The sequence below is a fragment of the Daucus carota genome, chromosome 2, assembly GCF_001625215.2.
Source record: "Daucus carota subsp. sativus chromosome 2, DH1 v3.0, whole genome shotgun sequence".
In the NCBI taxonomy this organism is placed as follows: Eukaryota; Viridiplantae; Streptophyta; class Magnoliopsida; order Apiales; family Apiaceae; genus Daucus; species Daucus carota.
The window spans coordinates 11,912,232-11,940,023 of record NC_030382.2 but is presented as its reverse complement, the minus strand read 5'-3'; the positions used below and the strand labels follow the sequence as shown (position 1 = coordinate 11,940,023).

At 36.0% G+C, this 27,792-nt stretch overlaps 3 protein-coding genes across 4 annotated transcripts; 1 reads left to right on the top strand and 2 right to left on the bottom strand.

The window, feature by feature from the left end:
• Nucleotides 1-3,411: 3,411 nt before the first annotated feature.
• On the bottom strand, nt 3,412-6,159 carry LOC108207066 (uncharacterized). The gene has a single exon (XM_017377531.1). It carries the CDS (start codon nt 6,157-6,159, stop codon nt 3,412-3,414), a length of 2,748 nt encoding a protein of 915 aa, XP_017233020.1.
• A 9,844-nt stretch (nt 6,160-16,003) lies between these two features.
• LOC108209375 (U-box domain-containing protein 4) lies at nt 16,004-19,161 on the top strand. 2 transcript variants are annotated; one of them, XM_064086442.1, is made up of 3 exons: nt 16,004-18,063; nt 18,741-18,805; nt 19,006-19,161. In XM_064086442.1, the coding sequence occupies exons 1-2, from the start codon at nt 16,759-16,761 to the stop codon at nt 18,801-18,803; spliced, it is 1,368 nt and encodes a 455-aa protein (XP_063942512.1). In that variant the 5' UTR covers nt 16,004-16,758; the 3' UTR covers nt 18,804-18,805; nt 19,006-19,161. The 2 variants fall into 2 exon arrangements, with proteins under 2 accessions (XP_063942512.1, XP_017235729.1); XM_017380240.2 differs by having other exon boundaries at nt 18,741-19,161.
• Nucleotides 19,162-23,087: 3,926 nt separating this feature from the next.
• Nucleotides 23,088-26,927, bottom strand: LOC108206083 (inositol transporter 4). The gene is made up of 7 exons (XM_017376262.2): nt 26,797-26,927; nt 25,735-25,931; nt 25,550-25,620; nt 25,123-25,458; nt 24,906-25,013; nt 23,865-24,476; nt 23,088-23,701 (listed from the first exon to the last, which is right to left on the bottom strand). Exons 2-7 carry the CDS (start codon nt 25,865-25,867, stop codon nt 23,219-23,221), a joined length of 1,743 nt encoding a protein of 580 aa, XP_017231751.1. The 5' UTR covers nt 25,868-25,931; nt 26,797-26,927; the 3' UTR covers nt 23,088-23,218.
• Between the last annotated feature and the right edge of the window lie 865 nt (nt 26,928-27,792).

Genomic DNA, 27,792 nt, shown 5'->3' with positions numbered 1-27,792 from the left:
CATCAGATGGAGTCCTCCAAGTGAGGGCTCGTTTAAGATAAATGTCGATGCTGCGCTGAAGGAAGGACATGACTCATTTACAATAGGCATGGTGCTGAGAAACAGCCTCGGTCACTTATTAGCAGGAAGGGTGATGAAATTTGCAGGACCTGTAACTGTGATGGAGGCAGAGATGGTCGGCATTACAGAGGCCCTTGCATGGATACAACAACTCCCTGTGAATGATCAGATTACTATTGAGAGTGACTCACAGCTATGCGTCAATGCAATACACAAAGACAACACCAACCTGCTTGAGCTCGGAAACCTAATTCATCAGTGTAGATCTATGATTAGAAATAGGGGTGGGGTGTTGGTAGATTTTATTAGAAAGCAAGCAAATATGCTGGCACACAAGTTAGCCAAAATTCCTTGTGCGCTCAATTGCTTCTTGGATTTCTCGTCTCCTCCATCATTTTTGTTGGAGACAATATTGTCTGATTCATCTTTGTTTTATTGAAGAACAACTTTTACTCCAAAAAAAAAAAAGTAGCATGAATTACAATGTTGAAGATTAGTAAATTTTATTAATTAAAAACAACTTCTCTTTGAATAATCTTTAATAATCTAAAAATTAGCTTGTTAGTGTTCTTGTATATTATTACTACAGTAGATTTTAATGGTTACATTACACAAAAAAATTAAATACTTTTTTAATATTTTCTTCTGATTAATATTTTATTTAATAATATTTTAAATTATTAAAATGAAACTCAAATTAAAAAACAAGATCGATAAAATAAACTTACTCCCAAAAGGTTCAGTTCAGTCAATTTGATTTGTTGTAAATATCCTATCATGTTGAGATGAAACATTTTCTTCTTGTGTCTGATCCTGTGAACTCATGACAACTGTATATGTGCAGCTAGTTACAGAGGGGACATGTATCCTCTTGGTCACAAGTTCCACTCTTGAAGGGAGAAGAATTTGTGATTGTGCCTCCTGGATCAAAGCCTGTCGCTTAAGTGCGGTTTACCTTGGTTTACGTAGTTTGCAAGCTATTGCATGAGCTCGTGGGTTTACCCAATGCGCACCCAAAAGGTAGCGGCTGCGGGTTCCTACGTTAAAATAAATAAATAAATAATAATGTACTTAACATATAAAATAATGAAACAATACTATTTTCAGTCTAACATAGATATAATATGATAAAATTTGTTGAATCACACTAACAAACCTAGATAATTAAATTTTTGATTATAAAAACCATTCAAATTATAAAAAAAAAAGACCAAATACACATTATAACTAAAAAGAATAGTATTGGGTATGAAAAAAATACCTGTTTCATTGGCCATTGTTATACCATCGTCTGTGTTTGCAGGAATATTCAAATCTATATTTCTACCCATAATCTTCCCAGCATTCTCCTTCTGTATGTTCCACCTATTTCTCCGCTTGGATGCCAAGTGTTTTGTATGGCATCCTCTACGTGGTTATATATAATATTGTGTATGGAGGGAATCTGGGGAGGGATAATAGTTTTAAAAAAATTCATTTGAATCTTACTAAAAATTATGGAGGGAAGTTGTGAAGATTTGATACAATAATCTTTATTAAAATTGTGAAGGGAAGTTTTGAAAAATGGAAAAAAAAACATTTATGTGAAGTTGGCAAGTTTTACTAGTATATGGGAAAATACACGTAAAACTAGACTAGTACTAGTTTTTTTTTTGATAAGCAACGATATATATACTCGGAAAATCTTACACAAGAGCATACAAAGCATAACAAAAGGAACCAGAGATCAGCCTACGCAGAGGCACAGAAGGGTGCAAGAAACCCCGAGAAGAAACATCAATAGCCCAAAAGAGAGTAGGACAGCCTAAACAACCTAAACAACTAGATAACCTAGTACTAGAGAAAGCGACTAGGAAGTAGATAGATAAGATATGCAGGCAGAAGCATATCAGATGCTAGAAGCCCTGCGGGCCCGCTTGTTTGCCAACACATCCTCTGCGACCATGACAGCCTGTTCAGGGACAGTTCCTAGACCCATGCCCGGAGAGACATTATCCATGGGCATGAGCTCAGCCAAGTTAGGAGCATGGTTTCCAACCAGCATGAAGGAGATCAGTTCCAAGGTTCCAAGACAAGCATGGTGGAGGATATCCTTCACCAGAAAACCATTGCTCACATGAGCTTCCAGGTCTAGGTAGCGATCATAAAAAGCAGGAGAGTAATGGGTGAGAGCCCCAGACTCCAGAATCTCTATAGCACGAGTTGACAAAACACCATTGTCCCAGAAAGCAAACTCTTCATACTCTTTGTTTTTACCTTTTCCTTTTCCCACCATGACAGGCTGTGAGGGACCTGCCACTCCATGAGAGTAACCATGCACTGAACCAAAGCCGAATTCATGATAGTCATAGAGATTTGCCACACCAGAATCCAGAAAAGAACCATTTCTCAGACGTTTACGATGAATAATCGGAGGAGCACTGTCGATGACCTCACCCAAACCAATGTCCTGGATGACCTCCACCTCAGGATTAGTGAAGACCATACCCATATCCCGATCAAGCAGGTACTGCATGTTACCGAACGTGGAGTCACCTGTGGTTTCAACCACTTCAGAAAGGTGATGCATACCATAGTCAGCCAAATAGACTGCCACCGAGTTCATGTGTTCAGGGATCCATGAAATCTTCCTGACAGTAGAGCTTTTAGGTTCATGATTTGCGTGAATGGAGTTAAAGAGGCGAAAGGCCTCAAGCAGATCCTCCGGGATGGCGAGATACTCTTGGTTGCTAACCAGATCAAAGATACCGAAATGAGTTGTCTCAAAGTGAAGAAACTCCAACTCATGTTTCTAAGCAAAGACACAAGCGGCTTGAATGGCCGCCATAATGCCCTGCTCTACAGACAAGTGGTTGAGGGGGCCTTTGAAAACCCAGAGTTGCTTCCCAGAACCATCTCTCATGATAGCCCCAATGGCAACAGTGTTTCCAACAGCAGAAGGAAACTCAGAAGTCACACAATGAATATTGATCTTAACATACTTCCCCTCAGGAACATCCCAAATGAATTCCATACTCTAGGAGAGAGAACGAGAAAGAAGGAGAAAAAGATTTTAGAAGAAGAGAAAGAGAAAGAGATGGATGCAGAGAAGGGACGAGCCAAGCCGCCTAAATAGGCCAAGAAACAGACTGAGGCTAACTAGAGATGCATTGGAAAAGGTGATACTCAGCTAAAAACCCCTGGATAAACCGGGCAACCACTAGAAAAAATCTTTGGGAAGATAACCATGTAAGATACTCGAGTACCTGTATCAGTAGGCAGGACAGCTCACCACACCTAAAACTAGATGTACAATTTGAAATGAGAGGTAGCCCGCGAAAAAAGGAAACAAGGAAGGTAGCAGGGTCCACATTATTCAGATGTGGGCCTGCCAACGTAGAAGTCCCTATTGGCCCAATGATTGAAGAAGTGGGTCTTATTAATTCCTTGCTTAGCTAAAAGGTCTGCTTCATCATTTATAATAGATGGAACATAGTTCAGACATACCGAATCGTGCAGCATAGTTTGATAGTCAAACCCAGATTCCAGCAAAGGGAATGTTCGACCGACCCCTTCATAAATGATATTAATAGCTGAAGCTGAGTCAGAGCAAACAACCACTTTGAGATGCTTCAAACTCAATAACTTAACCGTGATTAATGCATGCAAAATGGCTTCAACCTCCGCCTCCAGAATTGATAAAGCTTTGGAGGGCCCAGAGAATACATAAAGGTTGTGACCTACATTGTTCCTTATTAAGCCACCTATACCTCCACGTGAGTCGCCCCAATCACTTAGACCCCATGCAGCATCTACCATGCATATTACGTGAAAATTGTTACGACGAATTTCCCAGTAGTTCGACTTATCCAAATGGTGATAAACATGGATGGTCCCTACTGGATTAACCCTCCATACCGGAACATGGTCAAACAGTATAAGCTTGGATGCGTTACCCCACTTAGAAACCCTAAAGAAAATGAGATCTTGAAGATTGTTCTTGGAGATTCTAACGTTGTTGAAGATGAGTTCATTTCTCCCGAGCCAAATCGACCATAACGCAGCTACAACAACTAGCTCCCATATACACTTAATGAACTTGGGTTTAAACAAACTAAGGATATAACAGAGATTGAAACCGAACTTAGAGAAGTGAACTTCCTTAATGCTCCACCAAGACTGTACATAACTCCAAGTCCATCTGGCAAGATCACATTCCCAAAAAATATGAGTGATTGATTCGGGTGCATTGGTACACCATCTGCATTGAGGGTTAAAGTCATGTAATCTTTGGCTGAGAAGGAGGTTCGTAGGAAGAAAGCCCCCCACCAGCTTCCAGAGAAAGAGGATGGTTTTGGGTGGAGCTTTCAACTGCCAAACTTTATTCCACATCGCCGCATTTAGCATATTAGTAGAAGGTTCATCACAAAGGTATTTCCTAGCCAGGACGGTGGAGAAGACGCTACCAGAAGGGAGCCAACAAATTCGATCTACCCGGCCATTCAAGGAGACACTACTGATCATAGAAACCAGGGTGTCAAGGTTCCTCAGCTGAGTTACATCTAAAGGGGAGGACCAAAGAGTGTTACACCTTGGGGAGGTTCTGAAGAAGTCTAATAACGATGCAACTGAAGAGTATTGCTTGGTCGATTTACCATACAGGGTAGGAAACCTATCAGCCAGAGACTGCTCGAAAACCCACACATCTTCCCAAAATAAAATTTTAAGGCCATCACCACAAATCCACTTAAAATTGCTTCTGTCAAAAACAGACTGGAGATTCCGTTCCTTAGTGATGGATAAAATACTGCGCACAATTGGTGAACAACGCTTAGGGTTGAGACTTTTCAAATCGAACGACCAAAGATTTCCATAGCACCCCACAAAAATACGATTCCAGAAAGAGCCCCTCTCACTGTATGCTCTCCACCACCATTTTGCAAGGAGAATACTATTCTGGAGTTTGATAGAAGATAAACCCAAACCACCATTCGCCTTACTTTTGCAAACACGCTCCCAGTTAAGAAGGTGCAGTTTTTTATGCACAGGAGTATCGCCCCATAGAAAAGATCTTCTCATACGCTCTAGGCTATTTAGCACTGACGTTGGGAGTTTATATAAACTGAGCCAGTAAATGGGGGCGCTATCAAGGGCTGCTTTTAGAAGGATTAAACGACCAGCCATAGAAATGCATGTCGCTTCAAAGTTGCCTAGTTTCTTTCTCAATCTCGCGAGAAGTGGTTCCCAAAACTTAACTGAAGTGGGAGAGGCCCCTATAGTGGCTCCCAGATAAGAAAAAGGTAGTTTCCCTGACATGCAACCAAGACATGAGGTCCATTTGTCAATCCGAGATTGGGGAATGTGGAAGCCATATAAATGGCTCTTAGTGAAATTAACTTTCATTCCTGAAAGTAATTGGAAACACTGCAGAATTCGCTTAATACCTATGATAGATGCATCCGCATTGTGCAAAAAAAGTATCACATCATCTGCAAATTGCAGATGAGTGATGATCTCCTTCCCACCAAAGAGAGAGATACCACTAAAAATGCAGTTCCGAACACCTATATTCAGAAGGCAAGAAAGACTCTCCCCCACTAAGTTAAACAGTAGCGGAGATAAAGGGTCCCCTTGGCGGAGGCCTCGCGAGGGGGCGAATTCCTCCGTCGGGGAACCATTCACCAGCACTGAAATGCGGGATGAATAAAATATACTTTTCACCCAGGAAATCCATTTCGCACCGAAGTTCAAAGCAGACAGAACATCAAGCACAAAGTCCCATCTCACCCGATCAAATGCCTTCTCAAAGTCTATTTTAAAGATTGACCCACTAAGATTCTGTTTTTGTAGTAGAGATACAATCTCACTAGTAATAAGGATACCATCAGAGATCTGCCTCCCCTTGATGAAAGCCGTTTGGTTATGAGAAATCAGTAGAGGCATGAAGGATTTTAACCTGGTTGCTAGCACTTTGGACAACAATTTCACTAGAGCATTCATAAGACTTATGGGGCGGAAATCAGAGGGATGGACTGCATTAATGGATTTCGGAATCAAGGCTATAAAAGAAGAATTACTCCCAAGAGGTAGCTTAGTTATTGGTGCAAGTTCACATACCATCTCATAATTACACGTAAGTTTCAATAAGGGTAGAAGTGTAAAAGAGTTTATTTGTAATCATCTCTGGGTGTATTTCTTAATAACTGTGCACAAATCCAAAACGTCAAATATTGCCAAACAAAGCGAGTATATTATTATAAAATGGAGATAGTGGAAGAAAGTATTTGGTGTAGTATTGTTTTATATTATTAAAAGTTATTATTTTTGAGATATATACAATTGGTGGGACGTCCCAAAAAGGAAAGTATATACAAATGAATGGGACAGAGGGAGTATACTTTACTACCTCCCTCCCCTGAGTTTGTATATGCTGGGAGCGGCACACCGGCACACACTTTAATACTTCTCTAAAGTATAGTTTTATATTTTATTTTTCAATTTTTTTCTGAATAAAAGTTTAGTTATTAAATTTTTATTCATAAAAAAAATCTTAAAAATAAGATATAAAAACATATTTTATAGAACCATATATACGTGTGTGTGTTTTTTGATATCATATATTCATATGAAATGTTGTTGATTAGATTCAAATTACAACCCAGAAAATTTGGTATATGTTCTTAGTACAGTAATACACATTTAAGCTAAGTAAACAACATAAGTAGAAGCAGTGAGCTATAACCCCTTTTATGCACTGAACTTTACTCTTTTGCATCAGCAATCTCACCTGCTGTTATTTGGAACACGTAATCTTGTTGAGAAAAAACTTATAAATTCTTGTGGAGAACTTTTCAGATCATGTTGACAGCTTGTAAGATATATTGCCATCATTAATCAAAATGATTGTTGATTAAAATGATGTGCAGATTAGTAAGGAATTTATAAAAGAATAAATCAGGGCTACATGCAGATTAATAGGGTATATATTAAATTAAAATTTTAGGAAGCTAAAAAAATTATGTAATATAAGAAATCGCTTAACTCCGAAAAATTATTGAATGGATTGCTGGCATCCTTGTTTTAATATATAAAAAACCAGAAGGGACCAAAGCAGGGTGTTCTAAAAGGATATTGCTTCAGCTCCAGGGAGGTTAGGTGCATCATATACTGTGCCTACAGCTGACCACAAAGTTTATCTAATGACCATTTTTTTAAAAAAAATTTCCAGGAGCTATGAGGATTGAGAAGGGGAGTTTTGTGATTTTGCCACGATGAAGAATCTTTGCTGCTTAATGTTACCAGGCTTAATTGTTCACTTATTTGGACTATTTTTAAGGATTAAGACTTTAATTCAAGTATTTTGTTCTGCATTATTATAAGACTTGCAAACTATTTATTTTTGCTTGTAAATCATGATGGATTTATTTGATCCTGTTGGACTTGGTTGAATGTAGTACTTGTTCAAGAACGAGCTCTCAAATTATTATTTTAATTTTGTTTTTTCGGATTTTTGGGTATCGAATTTCGGTTATCGGATTTCGGTTATATGCAAATCCAATCCAAATAAAATCGGGTTTCGGGTATATCCGAATCCGATCCGAAATCCGTTGGATCGGATTTGGATATCAGTTTTCGGGTAATTTTCGGGTTCGGATCGGGTTCGGGTACAGTATAAAATTTCGGATTTGAATATGGATATAGTCATATCCAATCCAATCCGACCAGATCGCCACCCCTAGGGGTGATGGGTGTTACATGGTAGCCAGATGGAGGTGATGATGGTGTTGTCGAGAGGGAGATGTATGTGTATGTGTAGTTGTGTGTGTTGTTTTGTATCTGTTAAAAACAAAGGCTGCAGAGAAATATGAAATAGATGGTATCTTTGCAATTTAATTGTTTGTATGTTTAAAAGGATAGTAAATTTGTAAGATTTTAGATAACGTAATATATTTGCAAATAAATATCCACAAAGTGGTATATTTGTCAAATCGCCTTGTGTTTATTATATATATGTTGTGTTTTGGACTTAAGTGATACTTTCACCTCCAATTTAACCCGAGTAATTATGCTATTGTTACGTGCCACTTTATATGAATGGTTTGCTATTTACATGTATTCCAATGTGTTCAATAAATTTACTTTTATATAATATTTTTTCATAATTTTTATTTTGTATAAAAAATTTAAAGTTTAAATTTTTATAAAAAAAACACGAACAAATATTATATATAAGTACCTCTTTTATATACCTAAAAAAGCGTGCAAAAAGTGATAAGATCATATAAAATGAGACGGAGGGAGTAATATTTTTGCAAAAATTACGAAAGCTGCATTTGATTTCATTTGGTTGAACAGTATTTTCGTAATTATTTCCAGAATATAATAAAATTGTAAAATATTTTTTTAGAAAAAATAGTATATTTGATATACCCAAATTTAAATCAATATACTTATATAAAGGAGAAGCGAGGGGCGTGTAGGTGGCGTCTCTCACATCGCTCCGTTCTACTTTTCTAATTTTCTGGAATTTTTGGATGAAAACTATCAAAAATTAGAACTACCTTTTTTAGTTTCGGGTATATTAGAAGCAAGTTTCAAAATCTGATTTTGTTTCAAATTATTTATGGAATATAGTAACTTGAAAGTTTTAATCTGATTTTGTTTCAGATTATTTAATTATGGGAAAGAGTAGCACACAAGTCTCTCTGCACCTATAAATACCCCTATAGATTGTAGGGTTTCGGATCATCTAAACACAAGCGAGAGGCGTGTATGTGGTGCCTCTCATATCGCTCCGTTCTATTTTTCAAATTTTTGGAATTTTTAGATTAAAAATATCAAAAATTTGAACTACCTATTTTAGTTTCAGGTATATTAAAAGCAAGTTTCAGAATCTGATTTTGTTTCAGATTATTTAATTATGGGAAAGAGTATCACACAAGTCTCTCTGCACATCTATACTATACTATAATAAGCCAACATGGTTATAATTTGTAGTCAAAGGTTTTAGTTATATTTTTTGGTTTGGTACTCTCTTTTTGGTACTACAAGTCTACAAATGTGGAGTCTATCTATTAGTATTACATTGTTAAACAGTTTCAAATACTAAAAACACTCATAACAATATATTATTATTATTTAATATTTCATTAAAAAAAATTATAATGATGTTATAAATAAAATTATAAACATACAATTTTGAATATATATTTTTAACAAGAACTTTTATATAACTTTTTTTTAAAAGTTAACGTGTTTTATTTCAATATAAACACGAACCATTACATAACCCTTTCTAACTTTAATCTTAAAAGTTTTTGTTGTCAAAAAAAACCAAGATTACAAAATTACGTTGAAATTCCATTGATTAGATTACTGAATCTTTCAAGGGTATTACACGATCGTCTATGTTTGAAAAAGATTTGAATTTTTTGATTTTTTTATTTTTAAATCTTCATGTACTAAATTCAGATTAAATGTACTAAAATCCTGATATGTGTGTGTGTGTTAGGATATTTTCAAGTAATCGGGAGAAAATATAGTCAGTTGAATAATATAATTTAATTAAAATTCAATCCATTAATATTAAAATACTAATAAAATGATGTTAAAATTTAAATTACAAATAATAAATTACGAACTATACACCCGCCCATGCTTTGCACGGGTTAAAGGCTAGTATAAAGGAAAAGCGAGGGGCGCGTATGTCTCACATCGCTCCGTTCTATTTTTCTAATTTTCTTGAATTTTTGGATGAAAAATATCAAAAATTAGAACTGCCTTTTTTAGTTTCGGGTATATTGGAAGCAAGTTTCAGATGCTGATATTGTTTCAGATTATTTATGGAATATAGTAACTTGCAAGTTTTATAATCTGATTCTGTTTCAGATTATTCATGGGAAAGAGTAGCATACAAGTCTCTCTGCACCTATAAATACCTCCATAGGTTGTTGGATTTTGGATCATCTAAACACACAAATTTTGTTTGCCTATTTATCTTCTCCATATAATACAATAATGAGTTACATTATGATAAATGTTTTGAACGGCAATGGAGATGATTGATTGACAATAGTAAGAGTTTGCCGGATGAGGGGGCGAATACGCTTTATAAACAATTTTTCTTTCCATATTTATCTTCTCTATCTAATACAATGAGTTACATTATGATAGATGTTTTGAACGGCGATAGTAATGATTGATTGACAAAGGTAAGAGTTTATCGGATGTGAGAGTAGACTGTTATTTCATGAATTTAAATTGTTGTTTTTGTGGACAACCAATCCAAAAGAATCGGAGGAAGGAGTCGCTAATACAGCTGCATGGATTGTAATTCATACGTCCCGACATGATTAATGTTTGTATAACTAGAACTTAATATTTATCATTATTAAAACTGGGGATGGTTTCGGAGTTGCATCTCAATATCTTTTTGACTTTTACGCACTTATGTTCTTGCAAGCTTATTTTCTGTTTTATTGGTCAACCAATGCATATGGCTAGATGTCATCAATCAGCTTTGTTAAAGAGCCGTATACTTTTTACATGTGGAGTATATCTAAAAAGTAGTGTTTGAAAATTAATGACAATTTAAGTAAAAACATGATTACTTTAAAAAAAAGCACGATTAAAATTAAGATTCGTCATGCTTTAAATCGTTAATTATATGTAGAGAATTATTTTCATTTTTCCACTCATGAATTATAGTCCCATTTTGTAATTTTATATATTAATATTGGTATTGCATCGAGATGTTTATAATATAAAATTTATTTTATTTTTCAAATATTAATTTTGAATCATCAATATAATTTTTTATAAGCCGCCGCAACACGCGGCTTCTCAACTAGTTAATTCTATTACTGCATTAAGATATATCTAAATTCTAGTCAAGCGATAGAATAGTAAATCTGAATAGAAAACGGAAGAAAGTAATTGAATTTCAAATTTAATCATGATTAAAAGTCCCCTAGACATTTCCTTCGTTGGTTTTGAGAATTTCTTCGGTCTCCAACTCTGAATTCTGTTTTGAACTCTATCTTTTAAGTAGGCCAGCACCACTGATTTCTTTCGACCTAAGATGTTAGGGAGTCCCAAGTACGTGCTATGCTCATCTGCTTCCTTCATCCCAAGCTTATGACTTACTTCAACTCTGTTGTACTTGATAACATTCCCACTAAAGAAAACTGAAGACTTTTCCTTATTAATTTTCTGCCCCGACGCGTCTTCATACACTTTTAAAAGTTCCAGCACCTTGTCAGCTTCATTCGTATCCGCTTTACAGTACACATAACTATCATCAGCGAAAAGCATGTGTGAGACTATTGGAGCTTTATTGCATATTCTAATTCCATGAATCAACTTTCGTTCCTCGTATTGATGAATAAGAGCTGATAGCCCCTCCGCACAAATGATAAATAGATAAGGAGACAAAGGATCTCCTTGTCTAAGTCCTCGAGTAGGGCAAATAGGACCAATAACATGCTCCCCATGAACAATATTATATGAAACTGACATGACACATTGCATTATTAAATGCGTCCACCAATCAGAAAATCCCATCTTCAGCAAAATGCCACGCAAAAAAGTCCATTCAACTCTATCATATGCTTTAGACATATCAAGTTTCAGAGCCATGTACCCTTCTTTCCCAAATTTCTTTCACTTTAGATAGTGCATCACCTCAAAGCTGACCATAATGTTGTCTGAAATCAGCCTCCCCGGTAGGAATGCACTCTGAGAATTCGAAATAACTGAATCAAGAACTAGTTTTAGTCGATTGGCAAGAACTTTTGTGATTATTTTCATGACCACATTACACAACGCAATTGGTCGTAGCTCTGATAAGCATGAAGGGTTCTTTTTCTTCGGAATGAGGACTATATTTGTTTCATTTAACTCCTTCACCACTTCTCCTGTATGAAAAAATTGCTTAACCAACCATACTATATCTGGGCCAACAACATTCCAATGTTTCTGAAAGAAAGCCGGGGTCATGCCATCTGGCCCCGGGGCTTTATCGGGATGCATTTGAAAAATAGCGTGTCGTACTTCCTCATCTGTAATTTGACTAAGCAGCTGCGCATTTTGTTCTTCACAAATTGTTTTCGGAATACAGTCAAGAACATTCCCCTCTTGAGTATTAGTGGCTGTGAACAATTGCTGGTAATAACTTTTAATCAGCTCATGTAACCCATTCTCCCAATCGAACCAATGCCCCTCCTCACTTTTCAACCTCTGGATTCTGTTTGTACGACGTCTACTGTTGCAGGCCGCATGAAAAAATTTAGTGTTTTTCTCTCCGGCCTGTAACCAAAGCTGTTTCGACCGTTGTCTCCAAAAAATTTCCTTCTGATCCAGCACCAAAAATAATTGCTTTTTTGCTTCCATATATTCCGTTTTTGAATTCTGGTCTCTGCCATTTCTTGTCGCCTTCAAAATCCGCTTACATTCCTTTATTCTCTTATTAAAACAGCCTGTGATTTCCTGTCCCCAACCCTGTAAATTGTTAGCACAATTACGAATTTTGTTCAACACGCTATCGCCAGGCTCCTCCTTCCAAGATTCTCTCACAATTTGGCCACACATTGGCTCAGTCAACCAAGCATTTTCGAACTTGAACTTGAAATTATTCTTATTCACTTTCTTTACTGCTGGTATTGTCAATAGAGGGCTGTGGTCAGACGGGGATCCCTCTAAATTGTACACTGTAACCATTGGAAATCTATCTAACCATGCAGCATTGGCCAAAACTCTATCCAACCTTATTTCTGTCCACTGGTCCGAATTTCTCCCTCTCTCCCAAGTGAATTGATGTCCTGTAATCTCAAGATCTTGTAACTCTGCATCTCTTAGACAGTCATTAAATCCTTCAACAAGCCAATTTGGATAAGAATGACCTCCCCTTTTATCTTGTTGGGAAGTAACATTATTGAAGTCGCCAATCAAGTACCATGGTAAATTTGCATCTCTTGCCAGGTGTCTGAGAAGATCCCAGGTTTTATGTCTTTGAGCACGAATAGGTTCACCGTAAATACCTGTAAGACGCCATGGATCCTTACCTTCAACTTTTATTGACACATCAATGTGATTCTTTGACATACTCATAAGGTTGACATCCTCCGCGTCTTTCCATAATAAAGCAATACCACCACTCCTTCCTTGAGGTTCCACAGTTAACAAGCCTTCAAATTTTAATTTCACACATAACTCCTCCATCTTCCTTCGACTCGTAATGGTTTCACATAAAAACATGCACTTTGGTTGTTCATACCGGGTGACATCTTGAAGGAACTGAATTTTTCCAGGCGCACCCAACCCCTGGCAGTTCCAAGCTAAAGAAATCATAATGATTGGCGGGTCTGCAGTGCAGCACCCGCCATAAATTCGTTTTTTGAAATACTTTGGTTATCCTCCCCTGTCTCCATGCTTGTATCATCTTCGAACTCCTGTTTATCCTCTACAGTTTGGTCCAGGCCCAATCTACGCCTTTTAGGGTCCACTATAAATAATTCTGAAGAGTCCAACCCAGTTTTTTGCCCATCACCTTGATTTTTCAAATTATGCTCATTACCCTCGTTAAGATCAGTACGTTGTGCATTATCTCCTATAATTCCTCCTTTATTGACTCCCACCATATCCCCTTTACCTCCTCCCGCGTTATCAGCTTTTTGAAATGCACCTCCATCTAATCCAATCCCGTTATTCACGCTGGTTTGTTGCATTATCCCACCAATTACGGAGTTCATCTTTCCAGCGGTTGCTCCAATCTTCTCACCGGAATTAGTTGCCTGAACGGAATTTGGGTTTCTCAACCACCTTGATCCCACTGTATGTGTTTTCCTCCTTGGTTCGGCACGCAGCCATGAGCCATATGCTTTTTGTACATTTCCCCCTGGATTATCGAATAATCTCTCACAGAACTTGTCACCATGCCCGACCATACCACAGATAAAACAGAATGTGGGAATCGCCTCGTACTTAAAGTTAACCCAGCACCAATTTTCCTCCGTCTTCTTAAGCTTCATGCGTCTTTTAATTGGCACATCCAATGGCAGTGTAACTCTAATTCGTAAATAGTCCCTCCATACCCCAGTAAAATTGTTTGAGTCACTTTCAATGAACTTCCCTATGTAATTACCTACATCCGTGGCAACACGTAATGACATGAAACCAGCACTCATATCATGTAACTGGACCCAGATGTCTAGATTGTTGATAGCCATTGTCCTAGGATTGTCACCTTCCTTCAACCTCTCCATGATCAAATGAAATCTACCAAACATCCATGGGCTACCCTCCATTACCCGCTTAATGTCAATCTCATGGTAAAACTGGAATAAGAATCTGTTGCCTTCAAGTTGCTTCACATATAAACCCCTTCCTGGCCTCCATAATGATGCCATTTTGTGCTGCATCGCTTGAAAATCTATAGGAGAGTCAGTGAGAAACCTCCCTACCAGGCACCACCTAGTGTCTATGTCACTCAGATCATCGGTTGTTCCCCCATAATTGATTCCCCCATGTTCCTCATCAATATTGACCAATGCAAACGCTTCCTCCATTTCATGAATAGATTTATCCCCTCTCGCCATTATGAAAGCTAATAGTTGAAAGCTTTTGGTTACAGAATAATAAGGTTACAAATTATAAACAAAGAACGAAAGGGATACACTCAACAAAAGCCAACCATGTCAGATGACAAGACTTGACAAGATCAAGAACCTTCCAGGCTTCTTTTTACACATCTCTAAATTGATCCATTTAGAAAGGATTGTAATCTGAATATAAAATATTCAGATTCGACTTTCGCTTCATGAGAGGTACATATAAGACTAAGGGGTCGTTTGGGTGAGTTTAAAATAAGTGTTTCTTATTTAAAATAAATAAGTGTTGTAGAAGTTAGGGGACGTTTGGGTGAGCTTAAAATAAGTGTTTCTTGCTTAAAGTAAAAAAAGTGAAGTAGAAGTTAGAAGTTAGTTGGGACTTATAAATGATTAAAGTGTTTGGGAAAAAAGTAGAAGTCATGAAACAAAAGCTAGGAATCCTATCTTTTTATAAGTGCATCTCGGCTTTTTACACAAACGTTACGAATAAGTGCTTCCAACTTAAAAATCCAGAAGTGGGGCTTAAAAGCCCCACCCAAACACCCATTAAGTAACTAAAATAAATGTAAAATCTGAGCATGATTGGATAGCCCACTGGTGGGTTTATCTTCTGTTGTCCCGGGACACCAGGGTTCGACTCTGGCTCATCCGAGAATTATTAGAACATATACCAATTTGTAAGGTATATAAGTCTGCATCGTAAAAGAAAATTTATAAAATCTAGCTTAATTCATGATTAAATAAATAGGAATACTGTATTTATTAAACGTACTTGTCATTAGCTGTTGTGTCGTTATCTGACTGTTACCAAATTTCATTTAAATTCCCACTTGGCCCATCCGTGTGTAAACTTTGTGCTATAATCTCATCATTAATACGTTTAGCTGTCCAACAATCCTCATTAGCCCTACCTCCACACCCATTTTCAGCCCTTAGATCTCCAAAATCAACGGCCAAGATCATCCCAAAACAATAGCCCACAAAACCCAAAAATACAAAATAAAAAATGCAGAAAAAGCAGCTGGAGCCTGGTTGGCACCCGACCCGATCCGAATTCCATTCACTTACACAGATGGGCCTGACTCTTGTCGTAAACAGAATCTCTCACTGTCACTTCACCCACTAAACGACGCCGTTTGAACACCCTCGCCGACGCACCACTTGAAAATAAGCTAATCTCACAGCCTCACCACAGATCTGTCACAAAACAAGTTACTTGATTAATGACGCGTCATATACTTAGTCAACTAATTGTCACGTGTAAGATCACCAAGTGACTGTCGCTTAGTGGAAATCACAGGCAGTTATATTAGCAAGTTTTACATAAAAAGCTCAAAGCTACCAAATCAATCCAATCAAAAGGAGTAGCTATAGCTATACATCATCTCTTTATTTTATACCATTCCTCCATTAATCTTATTCTCCCAAGCTTTCTCTCTCTACAAAAAAAATCACAAATTTATACAAAAATTGTCACACACACACTTCTTTAGATTCTTCAAATTTCTTCAAGCTTACAACAAGTTCAACATCAAAATCTCAAATTCATTATAAAGATCCGAACTTTATTACATTTCTTGAATACCCACTTGAAATTTCCTTAAAAATCCAACCTTTATCATCTTCAAGATTTACATACACTTGTAAAGATCCAAACTTTATTACATTTCTTCAATACCCATTTCAAATTTCCTGCAAAATACACCTTTTTTAGCTTCAAGATTTGCATATACTTACAAATATATGTATGTGCTTATCATTTAAGTGTAAAGATCCAAACTTTATCACATTTCTGGGATACCCACTTGAAAATTTCTGAAAAACCCATCTTTATTAGCTTCAAGATTGTCATATACCTATACACAAAAACATGGAAATTTCTTGGAGAATATTAGCTGGTACGTATTTTTGTTGAAGGTGAAGTTGTTATATGTGTTTCTTTTGTGTTGATTGGCTTTTAGTTGCATAAAGATCGAGTCTTTTGTCAGAGAGAGAACACAGGGACTGAGAGACCGGGAGAGAGAGAACAGGGAGTGAGATAACAGGGAGAGAGAGAACAGGGAGAGAGAACACAGGGAGTGAGAGAACAGGGAGAGAGATTTTTGTATTCAAGATGGTTTCTGTAGGAGATTCACACTCAAGTATGACCCGCTTTCCCTCAACCCGACCCTATTACTACACACCACCACCATCATCATCCAAGCTACAACGCCCATTGGGTCGTTCCATGAGAACAATTAGATCTACACTTTACCAATCTGATGAACAATCCTTCATTTCCAGGCCTAATTCACCCCCTTCAACTTATGTTTCCGAAAACTTAACCGACTCGGTAATGGACCTCAAATTGGGTGAATTAGCTACCAAACCCTCGAAAACGACTCCGTCTTTGGAAGAATCGGAGAAGTTTTTGGAGTTTTCGCAGGCCTTTAGTGATTTTTCGGCCTGTAGTAGTGATATCTCTGGGGAATTGCAGCGTTTGGCTACGTTGCCTAGTCCAGAGACTCCAGGATTAACTGACCCTATTCGAGAGCCTGAACCGTGTCAGGGGTTTTTAGAAAGGGAGAATTTTTCGACGGAGATAATTGAGAGTATTTCTCCTGAGGATCTTGCACCTACTGTGAAAATGTGTATTGATGGACTTAATTCAAGTTCGATTAATGTTAAGAGGTCAGGGGCTGCGAAACTGAGGATGTTAGCGAAGAATAGAGCGGATAATAGGGCGTTGATTGGGGAATCGGGGGCTGTTCCTGCTTTGATTCCTCTTTTGCATAGTAGTGATCCGTGGACTCAGGAGCATGCGGTGACTGCTTTGTTGAATTTATCTCTGCTGGAAGAGAATAAGAAGGTGATTACGAAGCACGGAGCAATTAAGCCTTTGATTTATGTCTTGAAGACGGGGACGGAGACGTCTAAGCAAAATGCAGCTTGTGCGTTGTTAAATTTGTCGTTTTTGGATGAGAATAAGGTTTCAGTTGGTGCTAGTGGGGCAATTCCGCCGTTGGTTGCGTTGTTGAAGAATGGATCGAGTAGAGGGAAGAAGGATGCGATAACGACGTTGTATAAGATTTGTTCGGTAGAAGTGAACAAGGAGAGAGCAGTGGCTGCTGGTGCTGTGAAGCCGTTGGTTGAGATGGTGGCAGAGCAAGGGAGTGGTATGTCGGAGAAGGCAATGGTGGTGTTAAGTAGTTTGGCAGGGACAGAGATCGGAAAGAATGAGATTGTTGAGGAAGGTGGCATTCCGGCTTTGGTGGAGGCAATTGAAGATGGGTCGATGAAAGGGAAGGAGTTTGCTGTGGTTACATTGCTTCAATTGTGTAGTGATAATGTGAGAAATAGAGGTTTGTTGGTTAGAGAAGGTGCAATTCCTCCATTGGTTGCACTTTCACAATCTGGCACTGCTAAAGCTAAGCACAAGGTGTGTATACTGTAAATCATCTTCCATTTGCTACTCTATGTTTACCTGTATTGTGCTAGAATTAACTCAATTTGGTTAAGTTATTGTTTAAATTAGTATAATCTTGTTAATTTGGTGCTCCTAGTTCAATTTCAAGAACTGAATATGATGAACAATTATTAGCCATTCGGGTGAATTAGGTCACATACAACCTACTTATTCTTGTAGTGGTTTAGTTGTTGACTAGTTACATTTGATGAGTTTGCATTATTTTCCAACTCTTGGTGATTGACTTAGGATATTGCTGTGAGTGTGTGACTTTGCTGATTGACTAATCTTTTGACTGTACTAGTCAAAATTAAGTTACCGAACGACTAACCCAGTATATTATTATCCATTAAGATTATGATGTAAGCATGCTTTCATAAAGACCATGACTTGGTGGCATAATTAAGTCTTTTGTCTCATGGTTTACTGGTTTTTAGAAAGTTAAGCTCTTTACATAATTATGTCCAAGAATTTACTGATCAGCGAAGTTGTCTAAAATGGAAAAGGCTGCAACTTTATAGACTGTGTAATGCAGCACTAGCAGAACTCTCATGTCTCCTGTTGGCTCGAAAAAATGAAATGTTTTTCTGTCATAAAGACTATTTTCTGTAGTTTGCTTGATTGTAATGGTGTTTGATTCTTTTTGGCAGGCTGAAACCCTTCTGGGATATCTGAGGGAACCAAGACAAGAAGCTTCATCTTCAAGTCCTTAGAGGTATCTAGATACGTAGTATACGATAATAGAGGTGGTTGGTTTTTGGCTGTATATAGGTAGTGTTTTGTTGTTGGTTTGTATAGGATGGTTGAGATTTTTTTGAGTGTTTTTACCATGGGTGTGAGCAGTTTAGTACTAAAGCCACTGACTGTAGGTTGTATGGTTGTTGACTAGTTCTATTATGTTTGTACTCCTGTTAGGTGCTTCTCCGGTGGAGGATTTGGGTTGCTGATCCTTGTGTTTTGTTATAGGTCTGATCCAGATTCTGTCTAGAACTCTAGATATATTGTATTACACGTAGTTTATTGTATTCTCATAACTTTATTCATATATAATGATGATCTTTTCCTTTGTTACGCGGCCTCCGGGCTCTATATCTACCTTCCTTGATTACCCATGTCGGACACTCTGACTCTGAGTAGATATATTGTATTACACATAGTTTATTGTATTCTCATAACTTTGATTGATCATCTTTTGCTTTGTTACCTGGCCTTGGGGCTCTATATCTGTACCTTCCTCGATTACCTATGTCGGACACTCTGAGTTTCGTTTCGAACCATATGCATTATCCAGATTGTAACTAGACCTGGAGAATTCAAAAGGGGTTCACCCATACATGAATCTGAATGCATTATTAAGCAGCAGCTGGAATTATGATGCTGCATTATTAAGAAGTTGGTAGGAATGGTGTAAAAGAGATTGATTAGAGTGCACTCCATTGTCTCTCTCATAAATGAAAAATGATAATGGCATGGCAAATGGGGCCAATGAGTTGCAAGTATGTGGTGTAAAGGGCGGAAACATATGGGAATGGGCATGGCCCCAACTCTTGTGCCATACATGCACATACAGCCAGAAATACCACCCAACTTTGCCCCCACACCATTAATTTATCACCAGACTTGGTGTTCTGTAGATACAGTTTTGTGAGCTTGGAGACGATAAAGACGTGACACTGTTAAGTTTTACCCTAGCAGCTTCCCACCGAAACGGAAATAGATGATAAGATTTGCGTACATCTTGTCGGTCGTTATGATTTTCGTATATATTTGACGGAATATATTGAAATTTCGTCGTTCTTGTTCAAACATGATCTTTCCTTTTCCTGTTAGATGAATTTATGTGCGAGTTTTGTATTTTGTGTATAGTTAAACCTAGCTTATTACATGTTTTTTTTTTTCAAGGATTATTACATGTTGATTAAGTAATAACCGATAATAATATTTTCGTTAAAGTAATATTTTCTATTGTCACAGCATAACGTAGATAGTACTAATAAAATAATATTTTTTGTTGACTTCAACTTTATTATTTTATAAAAATCTAATTATAAATAAATCTGACAAATGAATATTGTTAGGAACTAGAAAATTTATTCATATATCCAAGTGAAATTTTTTATGTTAAAGATGGAAAAACTGACTCATTTAATGAGATTATACACTTATCAAATACTCCCTCCATCCCAAATTAGATGACATTTATCCCAAAATAGTTGAGCCTCTCACTTTTCTATGCATATTCATCTACAATCTTCCATTGTTACTCTCTCTAATTTATCATTTCCAATGTACCACTAGCTACTACTCCCTCCATCCCAAATTAGATGACCCCGTTGACTTTGGGCACACAATTTAAGGTTCATTGACCGTATAGCTATATGACTTATTTTTAAAATTTTATTTTTGTAAATAAAAATTAAAATATAAAATTTTCATTTACAAAAGAAAAAATAAAAAAATAAATTTCAAAAGCAGACGGTCAATGCACCTTAAGTTACGTGCCCAAAGTCAACGGGATCATCTAATTTGGGATGGAGGTAGTAATATACAAAAGAAGTCAACACAATAAATATGGGTAAAAGATGGAAAAAAGAACAATCATTTAATACTCCTTAATATGTGTGAAATGAACAAAAGACTCATCTAAATTGGGATGGAGGGAGTATCTATTTGTCATTTATCGTCTATCGAAGTGAAAAATTATCATCTCAAAACGAGAAAAGGTTACTAAATTGGTAAACCTTTTATTTATTCTTCCATCTTTTTTTAGTTGTTATATTTCTATTTTTGTTGATCAAATTGATCAACTTTTGACCAAATATTATAAGTCACTCTTTCATTATTTTAAAAAACTGAAAAATACATCTTAAAATAGATTAAAAATTATTTTCGGTGACATTTTTTTAAATTTTTTAATTGATAAAATATTAATAAATTTCAGTCAAACTTTGACCAATTTGACCAGCACAAAAGCAAAGATGACAACTAAAAAAGGAGGGAGGGAGTATCAAATATTCATCTATCGAAATTTTAATCGGAATTTTAATGCACATTGTTCTCATCCATGGCCCGATGTTTCTGAGGTTCAGCTGGCAAAGTAGGTATGCTGTTTGTTTATTCTAACGGAATCATCAAGACATTTTTTTATTACAATTCTATGTTACTACCTCCATCTCAAATTAGATGTTCCCGTTGATTTTGGGCACGTAACTTTAGGTGCATTGACCGTCTACTTCCGAAATTTATTTTTTTATTTTTTCTTTTATAAATGAAAATTTCATATTTTAATTTTTATTTGCAAAAATAAAATTTTAAAAATAAGTCATATAGCTATACGGTCAATGAACCTTAAATTGTGTGCCCAAAGTCAACGGGGTCATCTAATTTGGGATGGAGGGAGTAGTAGCTAGTGGTACATTGGAAATGATAAATTAGAGAGAGTAACAATGGAAGATTGTAGATGAATATGCATAGAAAAGTGAGAGGCTCAACTATTTTGGGATAAATGTCATCTAATTTGGGATGGAGGGAGTATTTGGAATGGAGAGAGTATTTTTATTTGCAAAAATAAGTCACGTATCTATGCGGTCAATGAACCTTAAATTGTGTGTCCAAAGTTAACGGGGTCATCTAATTTGGGATGGAGGGAGTACTTTAAGACTCTTTAATGCACTGTTTCATAAGTCTAAAAAGTCCGTCGGTGTCATCGAAATTGTTTTGAATATTTAAATTTTGGCTTCACGGTTAAATGCTTTTTATATTCTCAGATAAGATATGTCTCCCTTTACAATACATTTTCTAGAAGAGTGACATATATTATGTCCAAGGATTGAGTGACGGTGGTTATTCTTCATTTTAAGATTTTCTCTGCATTTATTTACTAGATAATGTTTCGGAGAGGTGTGTTTTTCTAATTTGGCCGTTAGAATTCATTTTCTTAAAAGTCGGTCAAAATGACGTAAATTTGTATCGTTGCTCTACTAAAATTCAACTCGGCTGCTTGGTGTGGGTAGAGAGTCAAGTGGTGAGTTTTTATCATCTATTGTTCCGGAATGAATGCTCATCGGTAAGGCATATATGTCTAAATTGTAAAAACAATACTCCTTCCGTTTCAATTTAGATGTCCACTTTCAAAAACTCACAAATATAATTGCAATAAATGAGCATGATATGTGGAATGAAATTGATCAAGAAAATATAAATAAAAAATATGTGGAGTATAATTGACTTTGAAAATATAATTTTGTATTGGAAGTTGAAGTGGACAACTAATTTGAAACAAATTATTTTTTTGAAAGTAGACATGTAAATTGAAACGGAGGAAGTAATTTTTTTTACATGATTCAGTTCAATTCCGTTTCCCAAAAAAATTTATGTGATTGAGTCAGATTCTCGTTTTAGATAAAATTTATGTATTTGAAACATGTTGGATATTATTATTTGAAATAAAATTGGTCTCACTTTTTAGTGGAAAGAGTTTTTGACAAATAAATTATATTATTCGATGTTTTTTGCTAGAATTTTAGCTCGTCAATATAGAGCAATATACATTTGCTTTAAAAGATTGGGAGAGCTTGAATTTATTCGATCCTTATGGCTCAAAAACAATTTCTCTATTTCTTCCACTTCAAAAAAAGAAATTGATATTAAGATATTACTTGTACCAGTGATTCGAATGAACCGAATGATAAAAACCAAATGGATTACTAATTTTAATGTATCAAATTAATTATTATGAGTGATACCTGAGTAATTTCTTATCATGCAAAAGACCTCAGACATACTGATTTTCTCTCAAAATCTTGATGCAGGTTTTATTAAAATGGGATATAAAATTACTTTTAAGTTAAATGTTCATTTGCAATAGCTTTGCCAGTTCAAATTGGTCTTGCATTCTAACCAAAGAGTTCTTCAATTTAAACAGACTTGACATCCTATTCTTCAGAGACACCACTTAAGGTGATTGAAAACCTTTCTCCAAATACTTGGAAACGACATACATCTAAATAGTTTCCATCGATTTCAAGGAAATAAAACGCGAATGTTAATATGTTTTCACAAAGTAAATGTCCACGGTAGAGATAATTAACAAGATTTAACTGCAAAACTCGACAAACTATACCCTAAGTTAAACTGTTCCATCCAGCTTTTTATCAGGATCAGGGTCATTACCACATACGCTTGGTTTAAACCCTTTCTCAAGCATCTTCTCGACTTCTTCAAACGTTAGACCTTTCGTTTCAGGCACAAGGAAGAATATTGCAGTCCCTGTGACAGCTGAAATAGCAGCAAACAAAAGAAACGTGCCAGCAGAACCAAGTGCATGTGTTAAGCTCAGGAATGACTGACTTACAATAAGATTAGAAATCCAATTTGAAACTGCGGCTATTCCCCCACCAATGCCTCTGTATTTCAATGGATATATCTCCGAATTCACAATCCAGGGTACCGTTCCCATTCCTGGGGAGTAACATATAATGTAGAGTCCGAGTAGTAATACTGCTAAGATACCGATGTTGCTTGGACAGCCTTGAGTGTACCATGTGCGGTTATCTGCTCGACATGCACTTTTGGAACCATCATTAACAGCAAGACATGCTCCAGGATGATACTGAGGATGAAAAAGCCAATCAGAGAAACAATCACATTTTAATAATAGATATATAAAATGTTATTGGCATTTTTCGTCTCAAATAGCATCTCATATGCATGCAGCAACAAATCTCGGAACAAATACGATATGTGGACTTGATATTTTTGTGACTAAAACTTACTTCGTTTGCGCCATTGGCACAAAAGGCACAATCTGAGGATGCTTTTAAACAAGTCATACAATTCCAAGAAGATGGATTTGATGCAGTAATATAACTTGGACATGTAGAGTTCCCTCCAAAATGAGAGGACTCAAAATTGCTGATACTGGGAGCACGTGCAGCGGCTCCATAAAATACCCCAGCTAAGGCAATGAGGCAAGTTATAATGGAAATCATGGAGATGAGCATCAGTTTCCTTCTCCCGTACCTGTCAACAAAAGCCATACTAATGATGGATCCTAAAGCGTTAAGACCTGATGTGATTAGAGAGAGGGCGATAGCTGTCTTGTTTGAAGCAAATCCAGCAAATTGAACAATTGTGGGACTATAGTACATCACTGTGTTTATACCCACAAATTGCTGTGCCACTTGGACTGCAATACCAGCATATAGGCCCCTTCGTACAATTTTGTTGCTGAAAGCACTCTGTACTTTGGCTAAAAAACCTTCACCTATTGATTTCGCATCTGCCTTTTCAGCTTCAATAGATGATTGTAAGGCTTCCAGTTCCTTCTCAGCTTCATCAGCCGGATAGATCTTTGCCAAGATCTCCCTTGATTCTTCTATCTTATTCTGTTCAAAGAAGAAAAGACGTCGTTATATCTGATAGAACTATTAGATACTATTTTCAATATTATGTAGTGTATGAAACAAATATAATGTTAATTTAAGAAAGTATAGCCAGGTACAATAGCAGAGATGGTTCTTCCTCAGCTAGGTGTGCTGCAACAATCAAGATATTAGCTTTTACACTTAAATAACGTTTTTACTGATTCAAGATTTTACATATTTGTCACAATTATTAAAGTGACTCGACATTGTATGTCAATCAGCTACTTAAAGCCAAGAAATTTGTGGTTTGGAATCTACTTCAAGCTCGAGATCTCAGACCTACCTTAATAATGTGACTGGCACTAATCGAGGCTAACAGAGTTCTGCCAAAACAATTACAGTGCATGCTACCTACAAGACAAATTCGAGTAATTCATGTGATGGACTAACCTGACTATATAGCCATCTAGGAGATTCTGGAAGTGACCACATCAATACAAATTGAACAACAGCTGGTACTCCAGCAGCTCCAAGCATCCAACGCCAGGTTCCAGGTGCCTGTTATTCATATTTCAAAAAGCAAAACCATTTAGTTTTATATCATTGTGCATGTCCAAAGAAAGCTTGTCAAATAATAGATGTTAATAAACTTAAGAATTATACGCACCCTGGTGAAAGCTAAATTTATAAGATATGCCAGAAATTGCCCTCCCGTGATTAGCAAACCATTTGCACTAACTAAAGCACCCCTAATTCTAGCAGGTGAAGCTTCTGAAATGTAAAGAGGGGCGGTCATTGAAGCCATTCCAACTCCCAAACCTACTAAAATTCTTCCCAAAATAATCATCCATGGGCCAACAGCAGCAGCCATAACTACTGCACCAGCAAAGAACAGAATATCAGCTAGCAAGATTGATTTCTTTCGGCCAAATTTGTCATTTATCCATCCGCCAAATGCAGCGCCAACAATTGCACCAGCTACAGCCATACTAACAATAGTTTCCTTGAAATAAATAGAACAAAAACTTCAGCTATGCTCTATCTGTATCCCGAAATAATTTGAAATATATCATCAGATTATTTTAGAGAACTACCTGCAACCAAGTATGCTTCTCTACCGTACTATATTCATCTCTTATGTAAAGCAGAGCTCCCGAAATAACACCTAAAATTATATAATGGTAAGCAATAGCAACCTATTGTCATGTATATGTAAGCAGTGTGAAACAAATTATAGTTATTTTAAAAAAAATTTTAAAACTTCACACAAGTTTAGTACCCGTGTCATAGCCAAAGAGAAGACCTCCAATGCCAGCTGAGAGTGCAAGCCGCATTATGTAGGGTGTTTTCAATGAAGTCCGCCAGCATTCTGTGAACTCCGTTTTATTTGGCTTGACAGGACCACCCTCCATAAGTCAATTTCAGTTGTGTAACAGACAGCAATTTCCGACAGATGCGGACAGTGTAAACAAAACTCTGCAGTCAAAAAGTACAAAAAAAACAAAATGCTTATACTAGATCAGAGATAACATCCATGGACTGAAGAACTTCTAAAAGGGCACAAACAAATTTAAGCTAGACTATATCCATCGACTGCATAGGTGCATTCTGCATCATATCTCTATCCAACTGCAATTTCTTGTTGAAACTAATGTAATCATCTATCACTAGCTACCAGTATAACTAAGTGCCACAACTCGTGTGATATTCGAAAAATCATACTACAACAAAACTACTAATCAGCCCATCATCTTCACATTTGGCACAGGTGAATACAATTAACACAAATGGTAATATTCCAACATCAATTGAATCAAAAATTCTTTTTAAAGTTCACAACAATAACCGAAAAACTATCAGTTTTTGCCTTTAAATTACCCAAAATCAACTCTTCTTATACTCATGCACCAACTTTATATATTCATCGGTATCCAATTAAACCCATATGCATCAATCTCTGAACTTTCCAAGTACACATATTAATCAACAAGCCCTACAACCCTGAAAGAAATTCCTTAAAATCCAAAAAAATCAACCAAAAACACAAAAAAGAAAAAAGGACTCGTAACAAAAACCCAATCACAAAATTCGATCTTTAACACATAAACAACAATCCACTGAATCAAAAAACAAAAACTAACCCTTAAACAAGAAGATTCACACACATGCATCCAAGTAATCTCACATTAAAAAAATAAAAAACATACTAAAATCAAATCAATTGTTACCATGATGATCAAAAGTAAAGAATTAGTGATTCCATGCATTATAAACTATAACTATAATAATTAAAATATAAAAAAAAATCAAAGTCACTGTATTTTTTGCTACAATTATTTACCTCAGTGATGTTCTTGGTGTGATGACTCCACAGCTTCTTGAGTAGTGTGACAACTGACTATAAAAGCCAATAGAATGTAGACCTGTGCATGTATATTTATACCTAGCCAGACTTTAGTAAAAGACAGTAATGATGTATTTTGTTCTTATCTGCTTTTTATATTTCCTTATAAACATTGATGATTTTACTGTAACTATATAACAGGGACTCAAAAATAGGAAACAGTTGAATGTGCACCGGACTTTTAACGTCTATATAAGTCATCACTTATCCTTAAATTTATTGTTGTTTAAATTTATTGTTGTTGATAATTTCTTTATATTGTCCCTAATTTGTTCTTTTTAAAAATTTGGAATCATACATGTGGAGTTTGTTACTATTTCTTAAAAATAGAAATTTTGATAAAAAAATTATTGAGGTCCGACTCAATAATTTGTAAGACCCTGTACAAAATTAAATAATTAAATTTAATATATATAAAAAAAGGTCAAAATTATAATATATAATATGGGACAAAAACAAAAATTATATATTAATTATTCATTAATAATATTTAGTAATGTAAAAGGCACAAAAAAATATTTTAGTGAATAATAATTAAATTTAAAATAAAATTCTAAGATAAAAATATATAATATCAATTTATATAATAATATGGCCAACTACAAAGATATAATTATTATGGGCTTCAAAATTGGGGATCATTCAAATTTTGAGACCTGTTTGCACATAAATAACCATATGTTATTTATAAAGATAATTAAGATTCAACAAACACAATTTCAAAAAAAAAAAAAAAAGATTCAACAAACACATTTCCAACTATCATATTAAAAATATTGATGATCCGACTTACAATGAAGAATTCTTTCCTGTTTCAATATCATCTATCCTAATTTTATGATTAAATTAATCAGATTTTGAACGCAATTCAAAAAGTATCAATATTTAGTTTTGATAATTTTAAACAATTATAATTAGATTAACTTTCAAAAA